Source organism: Equus quagga, chromosome 6 (assembly GCF_021613505.1).
Source record: "Equus quagga isolate Etosha38 chromosome 6, UCLA_HA_Equagga_1.0, whole genome shotgun sequence".
In the NCBI taxonomy this organism is placed as follows: Eukaryota; Metazoa; Chordata; class Mammalia; order Perissodactyla; family Equidae; genus Equus; species Equus quagga.
The window spans coordinates 117,786,550-117,810,540 of NC_060272.1; the positions used below are offsets into that span (position 1 = coordinate 117,786,550).

General features: G+C 35.6%; 1 protein-coding gene across 3 annotated transcripts in view; it reads left to right on the forward strand.

Annotated features, from left to right (window-relative positions):
• The window catches only part of CNTLN (centlein), a 314,336-nt gene that overhangs the window by 189,257 nt on the left and 101,088 nt on the right, over nt 1-23,991 (forward strand). For 2 of the 3 annotated variants that reach the window (XM_046664977.1, XM_046664980.1), the window contains exons 14-16: nt 9,545-9,636; nt 13,897-14,432; nt 18,551-18,731. In XM_046664977.1, coding sequence (XP_046520933.1) covers nt 9,545-9,636; nt 13,897-14,432; nt 18,551-18,731 — 809 coding nt within the window. The remainder of the gene's footprint in view (nt 1-9,544; nt 9,637-13,896; nt 14,433-18,550; nt 18,732-23,991) is intronic. The other variant, XM_046664979.1, reaches the window with a different exon arrangement.

Below are 23,991 nucleotides of genomic sequence, written 5' to 3' on the forward strand. Positions count from 1 at the left end.
AGAAACTAGTTCCACAAATATTCTCCTGCTAATCTAAACTTAGGAAAGAGAGAAAAAGACTCTTACTACTCTTGCTTTCAGTAGACCCTGCAATGGCAGAGATCCAGGAGAATGATGGGGCAGGAAGTCTTACTTTCTGCTGGTGTTTGTCAGATGTCCCAGGATCTGTCAGCTGCAGCAGCCTCAGAGGGATCAGAGTGCAGCCAGGGAAGTTTATCCTGCTGACTATGCCAACTGTGGGGAGGAAGAAATTTTCCTCTACCCTTCTAGGTTTTTCTGGCTGGTCTAAGTATTAAATTGATATGAGACAGATTAACAGGAGAAAATCAAATTTAATTTTGTATATACGGGAACCCCACATACGTGAGAGACTCAGAGACCTCACATTCATGAGAGGTTTGAAGACAGAAAGGTAAAATGAGGTATTTGTGCCATCTTGAGCAAAGGAATGGGCTAGGGGCCTGAGGCTTCATAGAAGAGGGTAATTCTCTGGATGATAAAAAAAGAGCAGATGTTCAGTAATTAGATGTTTGCCCTACCATACAGATAGGTCATAAAAAGTTATTTCTGGCAATAACTCTTATTATGGGCAAGAACCCCAATTTAAATTCTTTAAATTCTTAAAAGTTTCTCTTGAACTCTCAGGGTCTCAGTTGCCTTCAGCTCAAAATAATCCACATGCCAAAGTGGCACATCTTGGGGAAGCCTGTTCTGAATCTCTTCCAGGCAAACATGAAAACTCATCCATAAACAGCAGGAAGCCTTTATTTATTGCTTGTAAGTCTGTGAGTTGGCTAAAGCAACTCTCCTTGCTGCAGGTCATCTGATCTATCACTGTTTCAGGCTGCAAGTCGAGTTAACTTCTGCTACATGTGTCTGATTCTTGGCCACAAAGAGACAAACATGCAGAGCCTCTTAGGCCTAGATTTGGCACTGGCACGTTGTAACTTCCACCCACATTTCTTTGGCTAAAGTAAGTCATTTTATTAAATATTGCTAGCAACAATTACTACTATCAATATGAGTTTCTGTGGAGGATTGGGGGAGCATATGAGACTTTTTTAGGCCCTCACCCATAGTCTTTGTAGAAGTCCTTTTGTCTAGCTGAAAGGATCTACTAAGCATCACATTATTATTTTCCAAGATTGTTAAGAACAGTCATGACAACCAAACCCATTATTGTCAATGTCTTGGATTTGACCTTTATCCTGACAATGATTCAGTGGCTCCTTCTTTGATATGATGCGAAACACTTTCATTTTCCAACTCGAAAGTACTGGAACATAAGTACTTCTGTATGCCTATGGCCATTTCCTTTCTGAGCTCAGTTCTTTCCTTTAGTACCTAGTCAAGTGCAGCCAGCAACAACCAACTCACACTATCAGCATTCTGCGTTGAAACTTCCTTACTCAATATTATAAATTCATTAGCTGCATTTTTTGTCTTCCATGTTTTGCCAGATGGCAGTTTGCCAATTGTTTGCCGCTACATACCATGGTCACCATTTTCTCAGCCTCCTGTAATGTATTTTTTTGCTACTCACCACCCAGTCCCAAAATCAATCCTGCATAATTTAGGTTTTTATCATAGCAGCACCCTGCTTATAATTACCAATTTCTGTGTCTGGCAGCTTTTACTATAGAATGAACAACCACAAAATCTCAATGGCATACAATAATATACATTTATATCTTGCTTCTGATTTCTGCAGATCAGCTGGGGCAGATGTACTTCAGGCTACGTATTGGGTTCACACCGTTCCACATGTCTCAATCTTGGGGCCCAGGCTGAAGGGGGCAGTGACTGCCTGGACATGTTCTTTTCAAAGCAGATATTGAAAACTTCCAAGGGGAGAGAAGAAACACACTTAAGTTTTAGGCTTATAACAGATACATACTCATTTATACCTACATTCCTTTAGTCAAAGCAACTCATATGGCCAAGTTCAACACCTATGGAGCAGGGATCTGTACTCTTCCCGTGAAGGTAGAGGAGGAGGGAGTAAGCATTTGCTGAGTAATACACTACCGTAGCATGATATAAAAGTATAAACTAATGAAAGAAAGTATGCTAGGGCTGTTAGTAGAGGTCGCAAATATATGACTTTATAGATGGTCTGGCTCAATCTAGGAAATAAAGCATCTAGGATGGAGTAAATGGATTATAAATTTCAGGTTAGCTTTAATAAATATTACTTTAAAAAACCCAAACACTGGTACTTTCATAATAGTTGGGTAGCATACAGATTGAACTTAGAATTTCTGGCAAGTATCTCAAGTTTACTTACTATTAAGACAAGATTGTGGGCAGATGCATACCAAAAGAACCTGACTGAAAAATCAGGCCTTGAGATATGGTCATCCTGCTTTAACTCATGGGTGAGTCAAGGGAAAACTTTCAACACATTCAGGTTTTTTCAAATGAAGCCAAAAATTCTTCAAAAGAAGTAAAATTATCAAAATATCACTTACTTCTTAGAATAATTAACATTAAGTAATTCTTTATGGCCATAATTTAATTACATATTCATTAAAATATTGAGACTATACTTAAGCACCTAAAAATTTAAAGAGGATAAACAAGAAGTTTCTAAACCTTTGCAGTACATTTTATAAAGAAGGGGAGAGTCAGAGTGCAATTTTGTTTTATACCACGTATAATTGCTGTCTGATCCAGCATAAGAGGGTTCCTTCTGGCTCTGTTCTTGGTATGTTAATGTGCAGACTTTTTGATCTCTTACTACTTTCTTATTTAGTGACTTCCTACTGATACGGGATGAAGACTGCATTCCATTATCCCACTGTAATCTAGCCCTTGCTGACCTCTTTAGCCTTATCTTTCATATGTTTAGCCTTATTTTTACATCCTGGAATAGGAAAATCAGCAAAATAAAACCCCAAATGTGCTTTACCATTGATTACTTTTGGACAGTTATGTGTAGTACTCTTTTCCTTTCTTTGTCAGTTCCATCTGAAAAAGACTTACTCATCTTTAATGACTGGATTAACCTCCTATTGGAAGCATTTGAAAGGGAGGGGAAAATAATTTTCCTTCTACCTTTCTAAATTTTTGTCTGGGGCCCCTGTAACAAAAGACAGATTAACAGGAGAAAAACAAATTTATTAGCATGTATATCTCACCTATACATGGGAGATACCCAGGGAAATGAGTACCCTAAGGAGATAGCTTAGAATTTGGGCTTAAATACCATCTTCAGCTGAAACAAAAAAAGAAGGATGTGGAGGAGATCAGGTATGAGAAGGTGACCAGGAAAATGTAGGATAAAAAAGAGTATGGTTTATTATGCTGATTTAACTCAGTGCCTTCTCCATTGATAAGAGTTTGTTGTATTTTAGGCATCCCTCTATTCCTGGTACAGAGAGGGAGATACCCTTACAAATGGAGATTTACTTTATAAATTACCCTTGCAGAAGGGTAACTTCTTTGTTTACAGAGCTTTTCCTATGTGTGCTGTTTCTGAAAATAATATGCTCAAAATAATCCTTATACCGAAGAGGCATATTTTGGGGTGGCATCTTCTGCCCTCCTATACCTTTATCTTCTTTCTCTTCTGTGTCCTCAATGTATTCTATATATTTGTACATATAAAATGTACACTGTCAGCGAGGAAAACAATTTTCCTCTACCTTTCTAAGCTCTTCAGACTGTTCTAAGAATTAAATTGACATGGGACAGATTAACAGGAGAAAATCAAATTTAATTTCATACATACAGGCGCTCCATAAGACAAAGACAGTCAGGCAGTTGAGGCTTATGTCTGTCCTGAGCTAAGAAGGGGTTAGGGATCTGGGACTTCAAAGGGAAGAAAGACAGTTCACATGAAGATGAAAAGAGCAGATGTTTGGTAAGCAAATCTTTGCTGGTCCATGCAGAAACAATGGGACACAGAGAGAAATTTTAACAGATTTTGCTAGGTTCCTCCTTGTCGACTACACTTAGTTCATATTATACTGTAGTTATCTACAGTGATAGTTCTCTTCCTGGACTACGTCCTCTATCTAAATTCTTTTAGGCAGGTAAGGGGGAGATAAAAATAAAAACTTCCTGAATCCTTTATTTCTTAAAAATAATCAGCCTAAAATAATCTTCATGCCAAAGAGACACATTTTATGGTGGCAAATTCTGCTCCCCTGCAGTTCTTTATGTGTGTGTGTATGTGTGTGTGTGTGTGTAATCTTTTGGTTGCTGCTATAATGCTTAAGATCATGCTTCCTTGTAGTTGCTATTGTCAATGCAAAATAACCCATAACCATTCTATAGATAAGAGAGATAAGGTGAGTTTTATTTGATCCAGCGTGAGTGTTATAACCCGGGAAGGTCTTTTCCAGAAAGGAAGAAAGCGTTCCAGAGAAACTTGGTTTGTAGTACAGTCTTATACCTTTTTAGAACAAAGAACATACATTAAACATGCTCAGATACATATTCATCAAAGTCTCAAAGAGGTATTCAGTTACAAATTAGCAGATTGACGTGACCCTGACATCAGGAGAGGGAGTAATACCCATGTTACCAATAGGGTGTAGGAGGGGAAGTATGCTGCATTCTTATCTTAAGAGACTGCATTCTTTACTTTCTTGGTTAAAGCAGATGTACAATGTATGTTTGATAGGCAGTAATTCAAACTTCTTTAGTTTAAGCTGATCAGTTTTGAAGCTGGATAGTTATGCCATATCCCTCAATATGTGAAAATCTCCTGTCACTATTAAAAAATATATATATAAAATAACTAATAAAAGATTAAAAATAGGAGTTTTAAGATTAAGAAATAATTTTTAAAAGAAGCAAAAGGATTAATATTAGGAATATGGGAAAATATTAAAATCAATTGAAACAAAAGTAAATTAAAACAAATATTTTGTAACATGAAATATGCTTGAAACCAGAAACACAAATTAAAATGTTAAATTTCACATGGCTAATTCATTTAAATGTAAAAATAATAATTAAAATGTAATAAAACACTTGAACATAGAAAATAAACTGTTTAAAATATTTAAAAATTATGAGTTGAAAGAATAGCTTAATAGTAATAAAAGGGTGTTATACATCGTTCCTAGCTAGTTAGAGGAATTAAAGATAGTGTATTAAAATCTCCCTAACCCACCCACATGAATTAACAGAATTGAGGACACTTGAGTAAAGACATTTTATTTTTTTTATAGGTTTTTTTTTTTTTCCTTTTCCTCCCCAAAGCCCCCTGGTACATAGTTGTATATTCTTAGTGGTGGGTCCTTCTAGTTGTGGCATGTGGGACGCAGCCTCAGCATGGCTCGATGAGTGGTGCCGTGTCCGAGCCCAGGATTCGAACTGAGGAAACACTGGTCCGCCTGCAGCAGAGCGCGCGAACTTAACCACTCGGCCATGGGGCCGGCCCCAAAGACATTTTATGTTTAAGGCAAAGAAGACTATTTATTGAGTGTAGTTGACAATGAAGAAGATACAAAAAAACTCCTATCTATTCTCCTGTTCTCCCACTTCTCTTTGTAGAAACCTCCTTCTCAGAATAGTTGTGGCTTGTGACAAAAATGGGTTACTTCTCTTTCAAAGTTATCTGATTGCATGGATTCCTCTCAAGGCTCCTGTCTATGTAAAGTCAAAGGGGATGGGTTGAGTCTCAAGAAAGAAATGCTAGGCACTACACTCACATCCACTGACTGAGATTCTTTGCTATGCATCAGAAACAGGATTTATTTCTTGCTCTCCAGTTTACCCATTGGAAATGGGACTTTATTTTTCATTAGTTTAAGGTTACGTTTCAGAGAAGATGGGTTCTAAGTATAGTTGGCTGATCTGCTTTTACCTTGCCTAAGGAGACAATGTTTAATACACAAAATTTTTTTCATGGCAAGTCTTGTTGAATATTACATATTTATTTCAGTTTATTTATCCAAAATGATATTAGGAGTTTTTACTCACAGCTCTTCTGATACCAGATGTGTGAATTTTTTAACTCCACCTGACAAGTAATTCTCTGATATTCTGGATACTAACTTGGTATCCTACAATTCAGTTCTTACACTAACAACCCAGAGTTAGCACAGACCCCACAGGCTAAGGGCTCAATCCCACAGGACTGCACCCACTTCAGATGCCAATTGCGAGTCTCAGGTTGCCACCTGTATCACTGACCAACCAGCTATGAATTGAGTGTTCCCACAACCCTCTCCTCGGGTTCAGATTATTTGCTAGAAAAGCTCACACAATTCAAGAAAGCACTTTACTTACTATTACTGGTTTATTATAAAGGGTATAAATCAAGAACAGCCAAATGGAAGAGATGCATGGGGCAAGTATGGGGGAAGAGACTCAGGGCCTCCATGCCATCTCTAGGGTGTCACCTTCCCAGCACCTTGATATGTTCACCAGTCTGGAAGCTCTCTGAACCCCACTGTTTAGGGGTTTTTATAGAGGCTTCATTACATAGGCATGGTTGATTAAATCATTGGCCATTGGTAATTGAACTCAATCTCCAGCCCGTCTCCTTTCCTTTGAGGTCCTGATGGTGGGGCTGAAAGGTCCAACCCTCTAATCACATGATTGGTTTCTCTGGCAACCAACTCCAATCCTGAAACTATCTAGGGGCCCATCAAGAGTCACCTTATTAGTGTAAACTCAGGTATTGTTGAAAGGGGCTTGTTATGAATAACGAAAGATATTCCCCTCACCATATCACTCAAGAGATTCCAAGGGTTTTAGAAACTCTGTGTTGGGATCCAGGAACAAAGACCAAATATATATTTCTTATTGTATGGCAAGTACCTTCTAAAGTAAAACCTACTCACTATGACTCTTATTTTCCTTTTTCTGAAAGTGAAATCAAAATAGTAATATTCTTTAGGAAATTGCCAAAACACAAGTTGATACCTATTCCCCTTTCTTTATCTCTCTAGTTAATACAATCACAAATAGATCTTTAAGAAAGTTTGTGCAGGAAGCATCATATTAAGATCAGTAAAAAAGAAAAAATTGTAGGAGAGGAAAAATAATTTTCTTTCTACCCTTCTGAGTTCTTAGCTGAAACTCCTGTAATAAAAGACAGATTATCCAAAGAAAAACAGAAGTTTATTAACATGTATACGTCATGTACACATGGAAGATGCCCAGGGGAAAATGAGTAACTCAAAAAGGTGGCCTTTAGAGTTCTGGATTACATGCTATCTTAATAGGGAAAGAGGGGAAGGGATGTAGACCTCTTAGGGGAGAGTAGATGATTTTAGGGAAGATGAATGAGCCCATGGAAGAACAGATGAGAGGTATGATGGTTTGTGATAACATTTGTCTGGGTATAGTGTGGACTTCTAGTCTCCTTTCCTGTGATGAGTTAATCTTCCCTGGTTGATGGAACTTTAGTTGGGGGGATAATGACACTTGAGTTCCTTTTGGCAGGTCTTTAGTTAGATAAGGAGAGTTCAGAGAAAGCTCCTCTTTGCATTTGCTGTTTTTCAAGTACCTATGGCTCAAAATAATCAATACACCAAAGTGACATATTCTGGGGTGTCATATTCTTCAACCCTTCATAAAGATAATAGATTTTTAAAAAGTAATTTGTTAGAATAGCTAAAAGAGAGAATCTAAAAGGAGGAGAAAAAGTTGCAGAAGAGTTTAATTTGTTAACATAATCCAAGAGAATTAAGAGAAGAGAAAAAAATGTAGAAGATAGAATGTTTAAACAACTATGAATGTGCAAAGTTAAAAGTTGAGAAGAAAAAATGCAGAGAGAAGAAACTCCTAAGAAAGAATGTAGTGAATTTTTATAGTAGTAAAAATAAAAGTAAAGCATTTGAAACTAAAATATTAAAAATAAATCTCCAGTAAGGTGAAGCATGTGCTCACACATCTACCATAGGACAAAGATATTTCTAACTGGGTCCTTTTGGTTCATTTCCGAAATCCTGAGCTCCTTGAATGGGAAGAGAATCAAGGGGCAGGGAGTTGGGTCCTTTTTCCTCTCCGTGGCCTGGGCTGAGCTACTCGAGTATTCTTTATAAAACCTGTCAAGGTGAAAAACAAAGTTTTCAGCAGAAAACCACAAGGGAAGATGGTCAACCAGTCCAGCAGTGGACCTTACACACACCCAGGAGCACAAAAGCAGCAATCAGGTTCATTTTTAAATCAGTCTTGAGCATTTATGTTATTGGAGTTATTTGGATCTTTTTAACAGTCTATGCTTTTTGTGTATAGAACTGTTTTCTTATTTTTAAGAGTAAATATTTCACTTAGAACTATGGCAGATATTTAAATGACTAGAACAGATGAATTGTATTTGCATATTATTTCTATATTGCTGAAAAAGTGTTGTAAATGAATTCAGCACCATGGTGTTAGGGGACTAGAAAGAGAAACTTGGGAACCAATAGATTATTATCAAGGAAAGGTACATATTCCCGAGGTGGCAAATTCTACCTATTCTAGCTTTTATTATCCTTAGGATAGTGTTCTATTTATTTCATGAGTACAGAAGTTTTAATTGGATATGTCATGTTTCAAAGACAAAAGAAATGCCTAATTCACTCTAACAAACTTGTTAGTCACTGTTTATACCAAGAGGATTTCTACTCTACAGAGAATAATATTGTTTTCTTTTTCCTTTGTTGATAAATCAAAGTTTTCCACTGACCTACAGCAGCCAAGCATACTTTAAAGCAAAATCATCCAGTCTAACACAGATATGTATCCTTTTAGCTGTATGTATTCTTTTTGTCCCCTTTTTTGATTTTTCCAGAAATATTATATCCCAAAAATAATTCAGTAAGAAAATATTAAATTTGTCACAGTAATTTACCTCATAAGAAAAAATTATTTATACATTTTAATGTATTTCAATTTTAATAATATTAACTGTAGTCTTATGCTTATCTTTTTTCTTTATTGTTGATATGTCGTGTGCACATTTTTGCTTGTTTGAAAAGGTTTTGTAGTCAAACATGGCCAGTGTAGGAATGATATGTAGAAACGACTTCACTCATTACCTGGGTTTCCATTTGTTATAAAGTCACAGTTTTTCTGGAAATGTGATTTTTACAGTTTACTCTACCCAATGCATGATCTTTTACTTGAAAAATAGGTGCTGGTAGGGGTGTTAGAGTTTCAGTCCACCCGGATCCTGTCACTGTTTGCTTTGTGCAGCAATCGCTCTGATCCTCCTGGCAGGGAACAAGATTCAGAGAACAAAACTGGTAGTGACTGTGTAGATAAGAAGGCAATGAATTCTGCTTTTAAGGCAAAGACGGAACAGCCTACAAAAGAATGAAAATAGGAATAAAAGTGCGGCATTGTTAACCTGCAGATCTGTTGTACTTTTGAAAATCTTACACTGCAAAAAAAAGTGACACTACAAAGATACATAATTATGTGACTGAAAGCCTTGAAAAAGGTCACCTTTCACTTACTAGCCAAATACTTGACAATAAAATAGACTAGATTATTCATATTTGAGAAACTATAGAATGCTTTTCCTTAAAATGACAGGACAGAATTTCAGCAATATACGAGGTACTGTAATATATTATTTATTCTCTACTAGAACAACTCTTTAGATATGGTGAAGATGATGGGGTCAAGAAGAGTACTCCAGAGAAGAATGAGAAAGAAATGTTGGAGCAGACATTACAGAAGGTAGTCTAATCTTTAAGATATTGAGCTGAGCAAGTTAAATCTGAATTTTAACATAAAGGATTGTATTTTAAAGCTAGGACTCATGAACTTAAACCTTGTGTGAATCCTTAATTTAAATTCATAATTCAAAATCATTGACTTGCCAAAATGGGATAAAAAAAATCAATGTTAGTGAAATAAATGTGGAAACACTTGTGCTTCTGTTGACATAGATTGAAAATATTTTCTAAGATGAAATGAAGAAAATGACAATAGAAATTATCAAAATTTATATTATATGTGCTTATTAGTTATAACAACAGTTTAGACTTTAAAATGGGACCTGATGAGACTCTTGTTACACTTCAGCGAGCATACAGATTTACAAAATTTGAACTAACAAAACAGCATAGTTATATCTTCACCACAGTAAAATGGTAATGTGTTTATAATTTTGTTTTTTTAACTTGAAAATATACATGACTCAGCTCATTTTAGATAAAAATTTATGCCCATATGATTTAGTATAGTTCTCCCTGTTTTAATAGTACAACCTGTGTAAACCCTATAGTCACTTTATATCATGCCAATTATTAATAGTAAAACTTTGTTTAAAAATCTTAACATTTATAATTTTATACTTAATTCATATTTTTGTATATAAATACATTTTTATCAAGTCCAGTTGGGTGGGCTTGGTTTCATTTTAGCACCTTTTGTTATTGTTAGGAAGAAAATATTCTTTAAATAGATTTATTCTTGTAGCAGGTTGTCATTTGGCTATACTGGATACTTAGATAAAGCTAGAAATGCACAAATATATAAATAAAAATATTAATGTGGCTTCTTATATTTCTTACATCTGTGAATTGACTTGTAGGAAATCTAGTGATTTACAGCTGATGATGGAATTCCCTAATACTTCTAATACCTGCCATATGGTCGGGTAACAAAGGCTGTCATCTCATTATTGCTGAATAGCACATAGCAGGTTAACGTAATAACATACAGAACACGAAATGCTCACATTCATTTATCTTAAGGTAGAATGAGTGATTGAAGTCATGTATGCACTACCACCTAGAATGTCATACAGTTTATACTAGCTTCTTTGTTTCAGAACAGTATTTTTGTTTGCCAGGTTTTGTACAATTTTTATTTCTATTTGTATATAATACTAAACTACTACCTACTGCCTTAGGATAGAAACCCTAAAGAAACCGTTATTTCATTCCAACTGCCATAAATGACTACTGCCATAGTGGATCCAGAAATCCATTTTAAGTCTTGAAAAGCCAACAGGAATTATTTTCATTGGATCACATATCAAATTAGCATACTGATTTGTCACTGTTTTTTATATTAACCTCATGTAATTGTGTTTCATGGTTTAACCCCTTTCTTTGAGTTTCCTTATTTTAAAGGGATGCATATGAATCTCATTCAAGATAGCTTTAAAAGCTAGTAACAACCTGAAAACAGTATTTGTTTACACAGTAGAAATGAAACATGTGAGATTATTTTTTAAATAATGTATTAACATTTCACACTACTATGGGATGAATTGTGTCCCCTCCCAAAATTATGTCTAAGTCCTAATCGGCAGTGTCTCAGAGTGTGACTGTGTTTGGAGATGGAGTCTTTAAAGAACTGATTAAGTTAAAATGAAGTTACTGGGGTTTAAGCCACCCAGCCTGTGGTACTGTGTTATGGCAGCCATAGGAAAGTAATACAGACACTTCACAACGTCAAGTGTTTTATTTCAGCTTTGAAAGGAGCCGTCATTTTGGTAAATTATTTAAATGTTCATTACTGGAGGAAGAGTATGAACTTGAGCTGATTTACAGCACACAAAGCAAACGCCTTTAACGATTCCCCTGACTTTCATTCTCAAATATATATTCAAATTTTCCTTTGTTTTTACGGGCTTAAGGTCAGTTTAACAACCGTTTTTAGAGTATGCTTTGAATAACACTTTAATATATGCTATGGTCTTTCCCTTTTAAAAGTCTTTAGAAGCAGTGTCTCTGTTTTGTTATTTGTCCTCCATTTTAAACTTAAATGCAAATAATTCTGACCATCTCTCTTGATAAAACATAGATTCACTTTAGGCAGTTAACAGACTTTAAACATCTTAAACATATCAGAGTTTAAACGACGTTTTTCCATCAGTATGTAAAATTTTCATGAATTGTACTCAAACTTAAATGGACTTTAGTCAAAAGAAAAAATAATGCTAATTTCCAGAATTGACATCTCAAATTTAAGATGTGTATTTGCTACATTTGCTTGTAACATGTTATATTGTAATCAAAAGTATAAAGTTAATTTAGTGGCTAATTCAGCGATATTTAGTGCAAGTTATTGTATTTCAGTTCAAGGAATTTTATTAAGTAGCTGTTAGGATTAATAATAACCAAGATGATGATGATGATGATTATAAATTGTTTAGAACTTACTGTCTTCCAGGAATTATAGTGTATGATTATATTTAATATGTATAAACAGCAAGATATGTGTTACTACTAGTCCCATTTCACAGATGAGGAAACTAAAAGTAAAATAAGTTAAAATATTTTACAAAGTTAAAGCAACCAGAGCTGGCAGTGAGATCCAGTTCAGACCAAAATTCAATTTCTGCTAGACCACACTGCTTCTTCTAATTATACTTTTATATCTAATTATACTTTTATGTCACCACTGTCAATATTTTTTTAAAAGGTATAATTGCGTATTGCACAAAATACGTTTAAAAAAATAAAATCTATTTTACTCATTCCACTCTGGAATCTAACATGCTAAAATATTTTATGTTTCTTTTTTTTGTTTTTTTGATGAAGATTAGCCCTGAGCTAACATCTGCCACTAATCCTCCTCTCTTTGCTGAGGAGGCCTGGCCCTGAGCTAACATCCATGCCCATCTTTCTCTCTACTTTATATGGGGGACACCTGCCACAGCATGGCTTGCCAAGCGGTGCCATGTCTGCACCCGGGATCCCAACCGGCGAACCCCAGGCCGCTGAAGCGGAATGTGCGCACTTAACCGCTGCGCCACCGGGCCGGCTCCTGAAGAATTATGTTTTAAAAGTAAATATGAGTCCATATAGTTTTTCAGTCATTTAGGTTTCTTGCTTGACTCCAGCTCTTTCTTAGTTTCAGTTCTTTATTCATTTTCATATATATATATCAGGTAACTCTTCTTCCCCATATGGTTTGTAGAATAGTGGGAGGGGCACAAAATCCTGAATTGAATTCCAGTTCAAAGCAGGAAAAGTTTACTTCTATGTATTATTTAAGTTTTCAGAGCCCCATTTCCTGTTCTGGGAAAATAATTATTAGCTCTACTTACCTTACATGTTTTTGAGATGATCAGAAAAGATCATGTCTATGAAACTATTTTATAAATGGTAAAATGGACTTTACAAACAGTAGTGCCTATATATTTTTCAAGATTTAAATAAAAATCCACTCTTCCTTGAAATTTTTGTACTCATGATTTAGAGTTAATTGCTCTTTCCTTTTTGCCCAGACCTATGGCACTTAGATCCTACTGTTTATTAGATTGATTTATGCACATCTTTCTTTCCAAATATTTTTTTAAATTTCTTAAGGTCAGGAATTTTATGTTGACATTTCTGTGTCCTACAACATGAACATTGTTTATTGAAATAAATGGAAAAATTTTAATTCATATGGAAACTTGAAATAATTATAATTTAAAGTTTTAGACTTTTTTTTTTGTAAAATGTTCCTGGGTTGTATAGACTAAGGACCTCGTGACTACTAAAGTTACATTTTTCTAATTTAGAGAAAAGCAGCCTTGGTAGATTATTTTGTGTTTAGGTCATCAGTGTTTCATATGATTGTAAAATATTGAAGAAAAATATTGTTTGATTAATAAAGTTTCTCTATGTACCTATTTTTAGACTTTTTGTATAAGTTGTTTTTCTCTGCAAATATTTTTTTCACAATAGACTATATATCCAAAGCACTTAGGATCTCAGAAAAGTCTGCAAAATTTATTAGCATACTTAGTTCTGTGTCACTTTGTGTAGAATTTTAACTTCTTTTACCATCTGTCCTTTATTCAACAGATGTATTATGGCATTTTAGAATGTATTTATCTACACCACCTTGGAATTATTTAGAAATTAAGTACTTTAGATTTATTTTGTCCTTCTGCTAAATGTAATTTTATTTTCATAGTTAGAAGTGATAATGAAAATACAGTAAATTATGATTTTGGACTTTTAAAAGAATAAATTAAATTCTTCTGTTTAGGTCATTGAATTGGAAAATAGGGTAAAATCTTTTGAGAAAAGGTCGAGAAAATTAAAAGAAGGGAATAAAAAATTAATAAAAGAAAATGATTTCCTGAAATCCCTCGTAAGACAGCAGCAAGAAGATGCAGGGGCCAGAGAAAAAGAGCTAGAACAGCTACAAAATGAGAGTAAAGATGTAGAAAAAGACAAAACTGAACTTCAAGTAAAGATCAGTGAGCTGGAGAGAGAAGTCACTTCCCTGAGGAGACAAGTGGCAGAAGCTAATGGGTTGAGAAATGAAAATGAAGAGCTGATGAATTCAATGGAGAAATTGCAGCATTCAGCAGACAAAGTGAAATCTGAGATGACCACCACGAAGATGAGATCTGGACAATACGATTGTAAGACAACCACTACCAAGGTTAAACTTAAAGCTGCCAAGAAAAAGTGCCCTGTGGGTCGTTACCACACTGTTCTCAATCACTCCATCAAGGTTATGAGCAATGTGTTTGAGAACCTCAACAAGGACGGCTGGGAGGATGTGAGTGAAAGCAGGTAAGGCTCTCATTAACTTAGCTCTGTGGTGGGGACACTGTGCATATGTAAAGTACCAGCAAATGGAGATTGAATTTCAACTACTGTCGATTTGGTATTCAGAAAAAATACTGTCAGATCCTTTGAAATATCTTGGGAGGTCTTGTTCTGAGCTTATTGACTGAAATTTGCATGCAAAATTAGCCACAACTGCATGAGTATTTGAATAGATGCCAGGAAACCCAAAAAAAGGCAATGCTTGATTTCTTCCAGTGATGCTATTTTCATGCAGTCATGAGGCTTGAAATTGACAGTTTGGCAGGTTGATTTAATTTGCTGGCCCTTTGCATATTCACCACTGACAGCTAAGGATTCCCAGGCAAGCCTACTAAGTCGGTTTAGTTATCTTGTGACATGCCAACCTGGGAGGAGAAACATTTTTCCCCCTTAATTTAGTTAGATAAATTTTGAATGACCCATTTCAGCTTGTTACCAGATGTCTACAAGCTGTTTAACATCCTATAAATTAAGAACCATCTTCACTAATTATTTCATGTATGTATTATGCAAAGTCATTGTACCAACTTTAATTGAATGGTGGTTAAAAATTAGTTCTTTAAAGTTAAAGCTCTATAAATTCCTGGTCTTAAGTTATATAACCCCTAGTGAATAGCAACAGGAGAATACTAAACATCTATAGTATTTCTTTCCCTTACCCCTGGCTATACATTCGTATATGTACTTGAAGCACATCAGTAAAATCACAGAGACAAATGCGTAGTAGAACACCTCTTTTTGTACCTTTTTATGTATGTAGAAAGAACACCTCTTTGTATAAAAAACAGGGAAGTTCAATGTTGCCAGAATAACTAACAAAGTGAACAATTTTCCATAATTCTGTTTTGTTTTTATAATAGCATGTATTTCCTTTTATTTTCACAGGACTTTTTTTGTTTTTTAAATCCCCAGTAGTGGTCTGCTTTACATTTGGGATGTCCCTGGATAGTTTTCTTAATAACTGACATAGAACTGAAACTTATCTTAAAATGCAGTTCTCAAACTTGTTTGTGTATTAGAATCACCGTTAAAATCCAAACCTTAGGCCACACCACAGAACAATTAAATCATAAGTTCTGGAGTGGTATACAAGCTTCAGTAGTTTTCGAAGCTCTCCAGCTGATTCTAATATGCAGACAAGTTTGGGAACCAATGTTTTAAATGATCATTGCATCAAGCCCCTTGTCTTCAGTCAAGTAAAAAAACTCAGAAACAAATTTATGATGGTAAAGAAGAAGGACCAAATCTGTGTTCCCATTTCTTTGTTAACTCTTCTAAGGTTTTCTTCCCTGTTCTCAAAAGCAATTAGAGATAAAATCCTACTTAGCTTAAAACCCACTAAGCATTTATCTGTGTCTTCAAGGAAATTCTAGTTTCAGCTACTAATTACATATCAGCCAGTTGGTACTACCACACTCTTCATAATATAGTGGTGCAGTTTACTCTTGTGTGAGTATGTGTTGAGGAGGAAAAATTTTCCCTTCTTCCCTTTTAGGTTCTTTGGCTGGTCTAATAATTAAATTGACATAAAACAGATTAACAAGAGAAAAACAAATTTAATTTTGTATGTACAGGAATCCCAAAGATAGGAGGCTCAAAAGGCAGCCAGGTAATTGAAGCTTATATAACATCCTGAGCTAAGGAAAGAGTTTTGGGTCTGGGGAGACAAAGGGAAGGAAGACTATTCACAGGAAGGCAGAGGAGGTGTTTGGAAAACAAAAATTGCCCTGATATCCAGATGTTTCTTAGGTAAAAAGGTATCTCTGGTAATAGCTCTCTTCCTGGTAGAGGCCCCCTTTTCAGTATAAATTTAGGCAGTTGAGGTGGGAGGTAAAGAGCTTTTCCTGAATCTGCTGGGTTTTGATTACCTTTAGCTCAAAATAATCTGCATGCCAAAGTGGCATATTTTGGGGTCACATATTCTGCTCCCCTTCATATATGTGTATGAATAAATACATGAAAGTTAAGTAATACACTCTTTGCTAATTTCATCATATTAGTGCGTGTGCAGAAGGTCACATATTTTGGGAGATGTATCACACAATCTATCTTAAAACATAAGATTGTCATTTAAGTTATTTAGAAGTGGAACTTGATTTTACACTGTGAGGATTAAGTATTACATTTCCTGTCTGACAGAACATTTTCAGGAATCACTCAGCTGCAAAGAATTCTCAAACAATTAGAAATCCCACAGTGGAGCTTCAGGACTTCAGAACATTCTATTTCTTTTAGCTCTTCATAGTCTGAAATATAAGAAATTTACTTAGATACTGAGAAAAATTGAACTTTATCCATTATATATGTATATAAAATACTATATCATATAATTATTACCTTATTAATATTTTCCCATAGTTGAGTATTATTACAAGAGCACACTGTCAAATGACAAAAATAATACAATTTAGTAATGAGTTTGAAGTCCTTTATTCAAGGGAAAACAGTCTATGGGTTGGGGGAGTACAGTTCCTAACAGTGGAGTACTCTTGCCTGGGGATTTTGGATAAGTGGGAGTTTTATAGAGCCTTAGAAGAGGCAACATGGAAACGGTATAATTGGCTAGAAGGTCAAGATTTCCCAATAAGGCAGCAGGTTTACTTTCTAGGGTAAGGTAAACTAGTTAAAGCTGAGTTGCAGGATTGTGATTGGCATATGTTAGATTTCCTTGAAAGTGAGGTGTTTCCCTTAAGTGCAGCTGACTTAGGTTTAGATTTCTGACATGGGCCAGGCCCGTGGGGCAGCCACATTTTGTGGGCCCTGATATAAGAATTGCCTTTATCAGTGCTCGTTTTGTGATGGGTGATAATCAGGAGGAGTTGTTGATACCTTAAAGAAGAAAAGCAGAATTTCAACAAAGCATGTTTATCAAATTTGTTAATAATATGACATTGAAAGGGGTGGAAAATACTTTACAAAGTACGCTGAGAATCCCCAAGGATCTTAGTAGACTGGAAAGATATAGGAATACAAAAGACCACAGGGTCCTTTACTTGGCTATGAAATGCCAATTGCTCAATTATGCAATGGGAAAAATATGAGACTTTGCAATAGTGTATGTAAAAATATTTTAGGAGATTTTGTTAAATCCTGTGTGAGTCTACAGTGCAATGTACTTGGCAGAAAAGCTTACACAATTTTAATCTGCATCTACAGGAGTTCTACTAAGTACTTCTCATAGTATACTTATATGAAATTGAATTCTGGACATAATGCTCCATCAAGATAAGCTGGAGCACATTCAAGAGTGACCAGGGTGGGAAAACATCTCACAAGCATACATATTAGGAATATTTGAACAAGCTGAGGATGCTTTTCTTAGAGATGTCTCAAGCATCGCATAACTGTGTCCAAATAGTTGAAAGATCATTTACATGGAAAAGGAATTGGACTTACTTGTATGTTCTACTCAACCTCAACACTTCTAATCTTCCTTCCTTGCTTTATTTTTTCTCATTATCACAAACTATTAACATACTATATGTTTTAATTACTTATTCTTCTCATTTGTTACCTCTCCCCTGACCCCACAAGGATGAAAGGTACGTGAGGGCAGCGGTTTTTATCTACTTTATTCACTTACTGCTTTATCTCTTGTGTCCGGAAAAGTGTCTGACGCATAGTTGGTGCTTAACAAGTATTTTATTGAATGATGAATGGCCATAAGAGATGGAACTGGCCTCAATGAGTGAAAGCCTCAGAGATTCAAATTTTGTCCCAGACTAAGAGAAACTTTTCTGTTTAGAAATGTTAAACCTTTCTGCTCTGGCTCGGAGAGTAGTGAGTGCTCCAACCCTGGAAGTGTTAAAATATGTGCTTCCTGAGTTAACACTTAGAAAAATACTATAGAAGTGATGCCAATAGGCATTTTATAGAAGACAATCTAATTTCTTGATGAGATTTTATAATTTAAAATATGTTTAGACTAATTTTCTCTTAACATTAAGAACCAATAAATGCTCAAATTAAACTTCCAGCTTTATATGCAATATGTACTATAATATTATTTGGTCTTGAACTTAAAAGAGGTACATTTAACAACTCTTCTTCTTGGATTTTGTGTCTCCTCTTTTTTCCAAAAGCAGTGATTCTGAAACACAGACCTCTCAAAATGTGGGAACTATTATTGTAGAAACATCCCAGAAAATAAGTCCTATAGAAGATGGAAGAGACCAGAAGGAAAGTGACCAAATGCAAGACAGCCAAATACAACAAAAAGAAATAGTACAAATATATTCAAATATAGATGGCAAGACCCCAAAGGTATATGACACAATTTTGCTTAATTACAAGCTGTTTTTATCTTATGCTTCATAACTTAAATCAATTTTTGTTGCTATTGATTTAATTTGAATCCTTAAAAAATTGTTTTCTTTGAAGTATGCAGTGAAAATACTCACTTTTTAATTTTCATTTACCAGTTTGTTATAATCTTTTGCATAGAAGAAAATAAAAAGAGCTATTATTCTAAGTATAAATCTTAAGGTATTTATATCTCAGCAAAAAAAATAAAGGTGATAATAAGCTTGTTATTGTTTGTAGGTAATGAAATATACCAAGTGAAGAAACTTGTGCTTTTATGTTAGCTTTCACGATGATAAAGTTATTTCAGTCTAACTAAGTCTTTAAACTTCTGATTTCTACCTAATGCCCCAATGTATTTTAAATCTCAAAAAATTAATCTTCCAAAACAACTTGTTTAATAATTCTTACCACTGTTACATCATGTCACCAAAAGGTTTACCTATTCAGCATAAATCAGTGAAAAACGTGAAAGATCATTTTATTTTGTTGTAAAAAAAATCAGATTGTCTTTGAATTAACCTATAGGGTTCTTTTAAAATCAAATCTAAAAGTGTTTATCTTTTGAGATCTGGCCAGAATTTTGGAGGGTAAAGTTCAAGGATGAGAAAAGTCTATTTTAGATACCACCAGAGTAAGTTCAGATGAAGAATTATATGCTCACTGCCTGCTGATTGATTGATTGGGTGATAAATAGATTTTGTACAAATCTCTTCTTTTGCCACATGTGATTTGGTTGGGAATTTTTTTGTTGCAGTCATTTATGTGCAGCTTAATGAGTTTGTAAATAAAAGTAACTCATAATTCCATTCATATAATAAGAGAATGCAGTATAAACTACTTTGGATAGATCTATGCACATTGTTGACAGTGTGCATAGGAAATAAATGTTGACCAAACTGTAGCAAGTGTATTTGGAAAATATTAGAACTTCTCACTAACCCCAAAGATAACCATTATCGTTAATTTCCTCACTCATCTCTTTTTCTTTATAATTTTATCTCTCTTAACATGGTTAATTTTGGCTATTTTTAACTTTATGGAATCTACACAGTATGTCTTTTTTGGGACTGGCTTATTTTGCTCAAAATTATGTGGCGTTCATTCATTTTCATTATTATATATAATATTTCATTGTCTAAATATACCACATTTTATCCATTCTACTGCTGAATTTTGGGGTCTTCACTTTGGATTTCTTGCAAATAGTTTTGTAATGAATATTCTTCTTCATGTCTTCTATTGCAAGTGTGGGCATTTCTGTAATGAAATACCTAGGGGTGGAATTACTGCGCCATAGGTGATGTGTTTCTGAGATTTTAGTTGATAATGCTATTTTCCAAAGTGTTGTACCAATTTGTTGCACCCACTAGCAAACTGTGAAGATTTTTACTGCTCCTCATCAACACTTGATATGTTAGTCTTTCTCGTTTCAGCCACCTTGTATGTATGTTGAGGTATATTGTTGTGGGTTTAATTTGCTCTTCTGTGATTGCTAATAAGGTGTTCAGTACTTTCTTGTAATCAATGACCATTTGGAATTATTTTTTTTGCTGGGAAAAATTCACCCTGAGCTAACATCTGTTGCCAATTTTCATTTTTTTTTAACTTTTTTTTTTTAATGAGTTGTTGATAGGTTACAATCTTGTGAAATTTCAATTGTACATTAATGATTGTCAGTCATGTTGTAGGTGCACCACTTCACCCTTTGTGCCCACCCCCCACCCCACCTTTCCCCTGGTATCCACTAAACTGTTCTTGGTCCATAGTTTTAAATTCCTCATATGAGTGGAGTCATACACAGATTATCTTTCTCTTGCTGGCTTATTTCACTTAACATAATTCTCTCAAGGTCCATCCATGTTATTGCAAATGGAATGATTTTGTTCTGTTTTGCAGCTGAGTAGTATTCCATTGTATATATGTACCACATCTTCTTTATCCATTCGTCTGTTGATGGGCACTTAGGTTGCTTCCACGTCTTGGCTATTGTAAACAGTGCTGCAATAAACATTGGGGTGCACAGGACTTTTGGGATTGCTGACTTCAGGCTCTTTGGATAAATACCCAGTAGTGGGATGGCTGGATCGTATGGTAGTTCTATTTTTAGTTTTTTTGAGGAATCTCCATACTGTTTTCCATAGTGGCTGCACCAGTTTGCATTCCCACCAGCAGTGTATGAGGGTTCCTTTTTCTCCGCAACCTCTCCAACATTTGTTGCTATTAGTTTTAGATATTTTTGTCATTCTAACGGGTGTAAGGTGATATCTTAGTGTAGTTTTGATTTGCATTTCCCTGATGATCAGCGATGATGAGCATCTTTTCATGTGCCTATTGGCCATCAGTATATCTTCTTTGGAGAAATGTCTGTTCATGTCTCCAGCCCATTTTTTGATTGGGTTGTTTGATGTTTTGTGGTTGAGTTGCGAGAGTTCTTTATATATTAAGGATATTAAGCCTTTGTCAGATATATGACTTGCAAATACTTTTTTCCCAGTTAGTGGGTTGTTTTTTTGTTTCAATCCTGTTTTCATTTGCCTTGAAGAAGCTCTTTAATCTGATGAAGTCCCATTTGTTTATTCTTTCTATTGTTTCCCTTCTCTGAGAAGTTGCCAATTTTCTTTTCCTATTTTTTATTTCTTTTCCTCTCCAAAGCCCTGTAAATAGTTGTATATTCTAGTTGTAAGTCCTTCTAGTTCTTCTATGTGAGCTACCACCACAGCATGGCTGCTGACAGACAAGTGGTGTGGTTCTGCACCCTGGAACTGAACCCAGGCTGCCAAAGCAGAGTGTGCCAAACTTTATCCCCTAGGCCATCAGGGCTGGCTCTGGAATTCTTTAGTAAATTACTTCTTCGAGTCTTTGCCCATTTTAAAAATAAGTTGTCTGTATTTTTCTCATTCATTTGCAGTTCTTATTTATGAGCCCTTTGTTGGTTATATACACTGCAGATATCTTACCCTACTCCATGCTGTGCCTTTTCGCTCTTTTTCTTTTCTTTTCTTTTTTTTTTTTTGAGGATTAGCCCTGAGCCAACATCTGCTGCCAATCCTCCACTTTTTGCTGAGGAAGACCAGCCCTGAGCTAACCTTTGTGCCCATCTTCCTGTATTTTATATTTGGGATGCCTAGCACAGCATGGCTTGACAAGCGGTGCTGTGTCCGCACCTGGGATCCAAACCGGTGAACCCTGGGCCACCGAAGTGGAATGTGTGAACTTAACCACTGCATTACCAGGCCGGCCCCCCTTTTTGGTCTTCTTAATGGAGTCTTTTGAGGAGCAGAACATCTTAATTCTAATGTGGTCAAATTTATCTCATTTTTTCGTGTATGAATAGCACTTTTTGTGTTCTGTATAATAATTTTTTACCTTCTCCAACTTAGATATTTTCTTATAATAGCTTCCTTGTTATCCTTTTCTGCATTATCTGTTTTACTGTTTTGCTTTTCACGTTTGTCTGGCATTGATTTTTGCATATAATGTAAGTTTCTCATTTTTTGCCACTGTGTTCCAACAGTGCCACCTTTGTTAATCAAATTTGCATATACTTGTGGATATGTCTCTAGACTTTTTCTTCTGTTCCATCAGTATATTTATCTATATCATGCTGTCTCATTACAGTTATTTTATAGTAGTCTTGATTTATAATAGAGCAAGTGCCCCATTTTGTTGTTCTTCAAGAGTCTCTTCGGTATTCTTGGTTCTTTGTTCTTCAAAATGAATTTAGAATCAGCTTGTCAATTTTAACAAAAAACCCTGTGGGATTATGATAGGGACTATATTAATATAAATTGATAATAAAACAATAAGAGGACTCTGAAAAATAGAGAGAAGACAGGCCAGCTAGGGATCTCAGGACTTGAGAAACAACAAGGTTGGTGAGTTCTTTGGATTTTCATTCTGCCTCGTATATCCTGGCCTGAATGCTGAAGAAACCTGCAATTTGGAAATGCCAGTAGGTCAGACAATAAGAGCCCCCAGTAAAATCCTGCTCTTTCTAATCAAAATACCAGGAAAGGGATAACCCAACAAGACAGAAGACTGTTGTACAATAAGTGCCCTATTCTAGCCAACCCGTGGAAAAAATTATAACCCTACCTCTACCCCCATCAGTGAAGACCTGCTGGGGAACCTAGACTTTCACTCTTACCTAATAGGAGGAAGCACTCCATCCCTGCCCGCCCCCCCAACCCATCAGTGAGGAGCCAATGGTAAAGACTCCCTCCCATCCATGTAATTGGAGGGCACAAAGGGAGCTGAACATCCATCCCCATGTAGCAGTAAAGAGATGGCCCTTTCCCTTCCTACCAGGGTGATTTCAGAGGCCAAGTACAGAGTTGAGGACTTTCATCACCTCCCATATCTATAAAGGCTCCTAACCCCTCTCGATGGAGGCCAAATGAGGAGCAGAAACAAGGCCATGCTTGATCTCTCCACCAGGGTGGTATCAGCAGAGGCCTTTGGGGAGCCCGACCAAACAGTAATGAGGTGCCCCTCTCCAAGCAGGGTGTCAGCAGAGACTAGACTTCTCTCCTCAGCTGGCAACATGAAGTGGTGCCTCCTTGCCCCACCATGTGGGATCAGAGGAGGCCTGCTAAAACAGAAGATTTAAATAAGATCCAGAGTCTTGAAACACAATACCCAAAATATCCAAGATACAACTAAAAATCACTCATTATACCAAGAACCTAGGGAAACCTCAACTTGAGTGAAAAAAGACAGTCAACAGAAGCCAACAGCAAGATGACACAGATGTTGGAACTATATGATAAGCATGTTAAAGTAGCTATTATAAAAATGCTTTGGCAAGCAGTTACAGATAGGCCTGAAACAGATGAAGAAATAGAACTTCTCAAGAATGAAATAGAAAGTCTTACTAAACAAGTAGAAGATATAAAAAAGAACCAAATGGAAATTTTAACCAAAAAATAAGATAACTATTTTGTGTTTGCCCCACAGAGGGTGACATCAATCTCCACTACTCAGTTTGATGTCAAGGTTGATGACCGCAAACACCCATTAAGAGGGAAAGAAAAGGTTTATTGCTTACTTAATGGAATAGAGAACCTAGAAATGGATCCTCAAGTATGAACAACTGATTTTTGACAAAGATGCAAAAGCAGTTCAATAGAAGGATGGTCTTTTCAACAGATACTGCTAGAGCAATTGGATATCCCTACACAAAGAATGGACCTATACCTAAACCTCACACCTAATACAA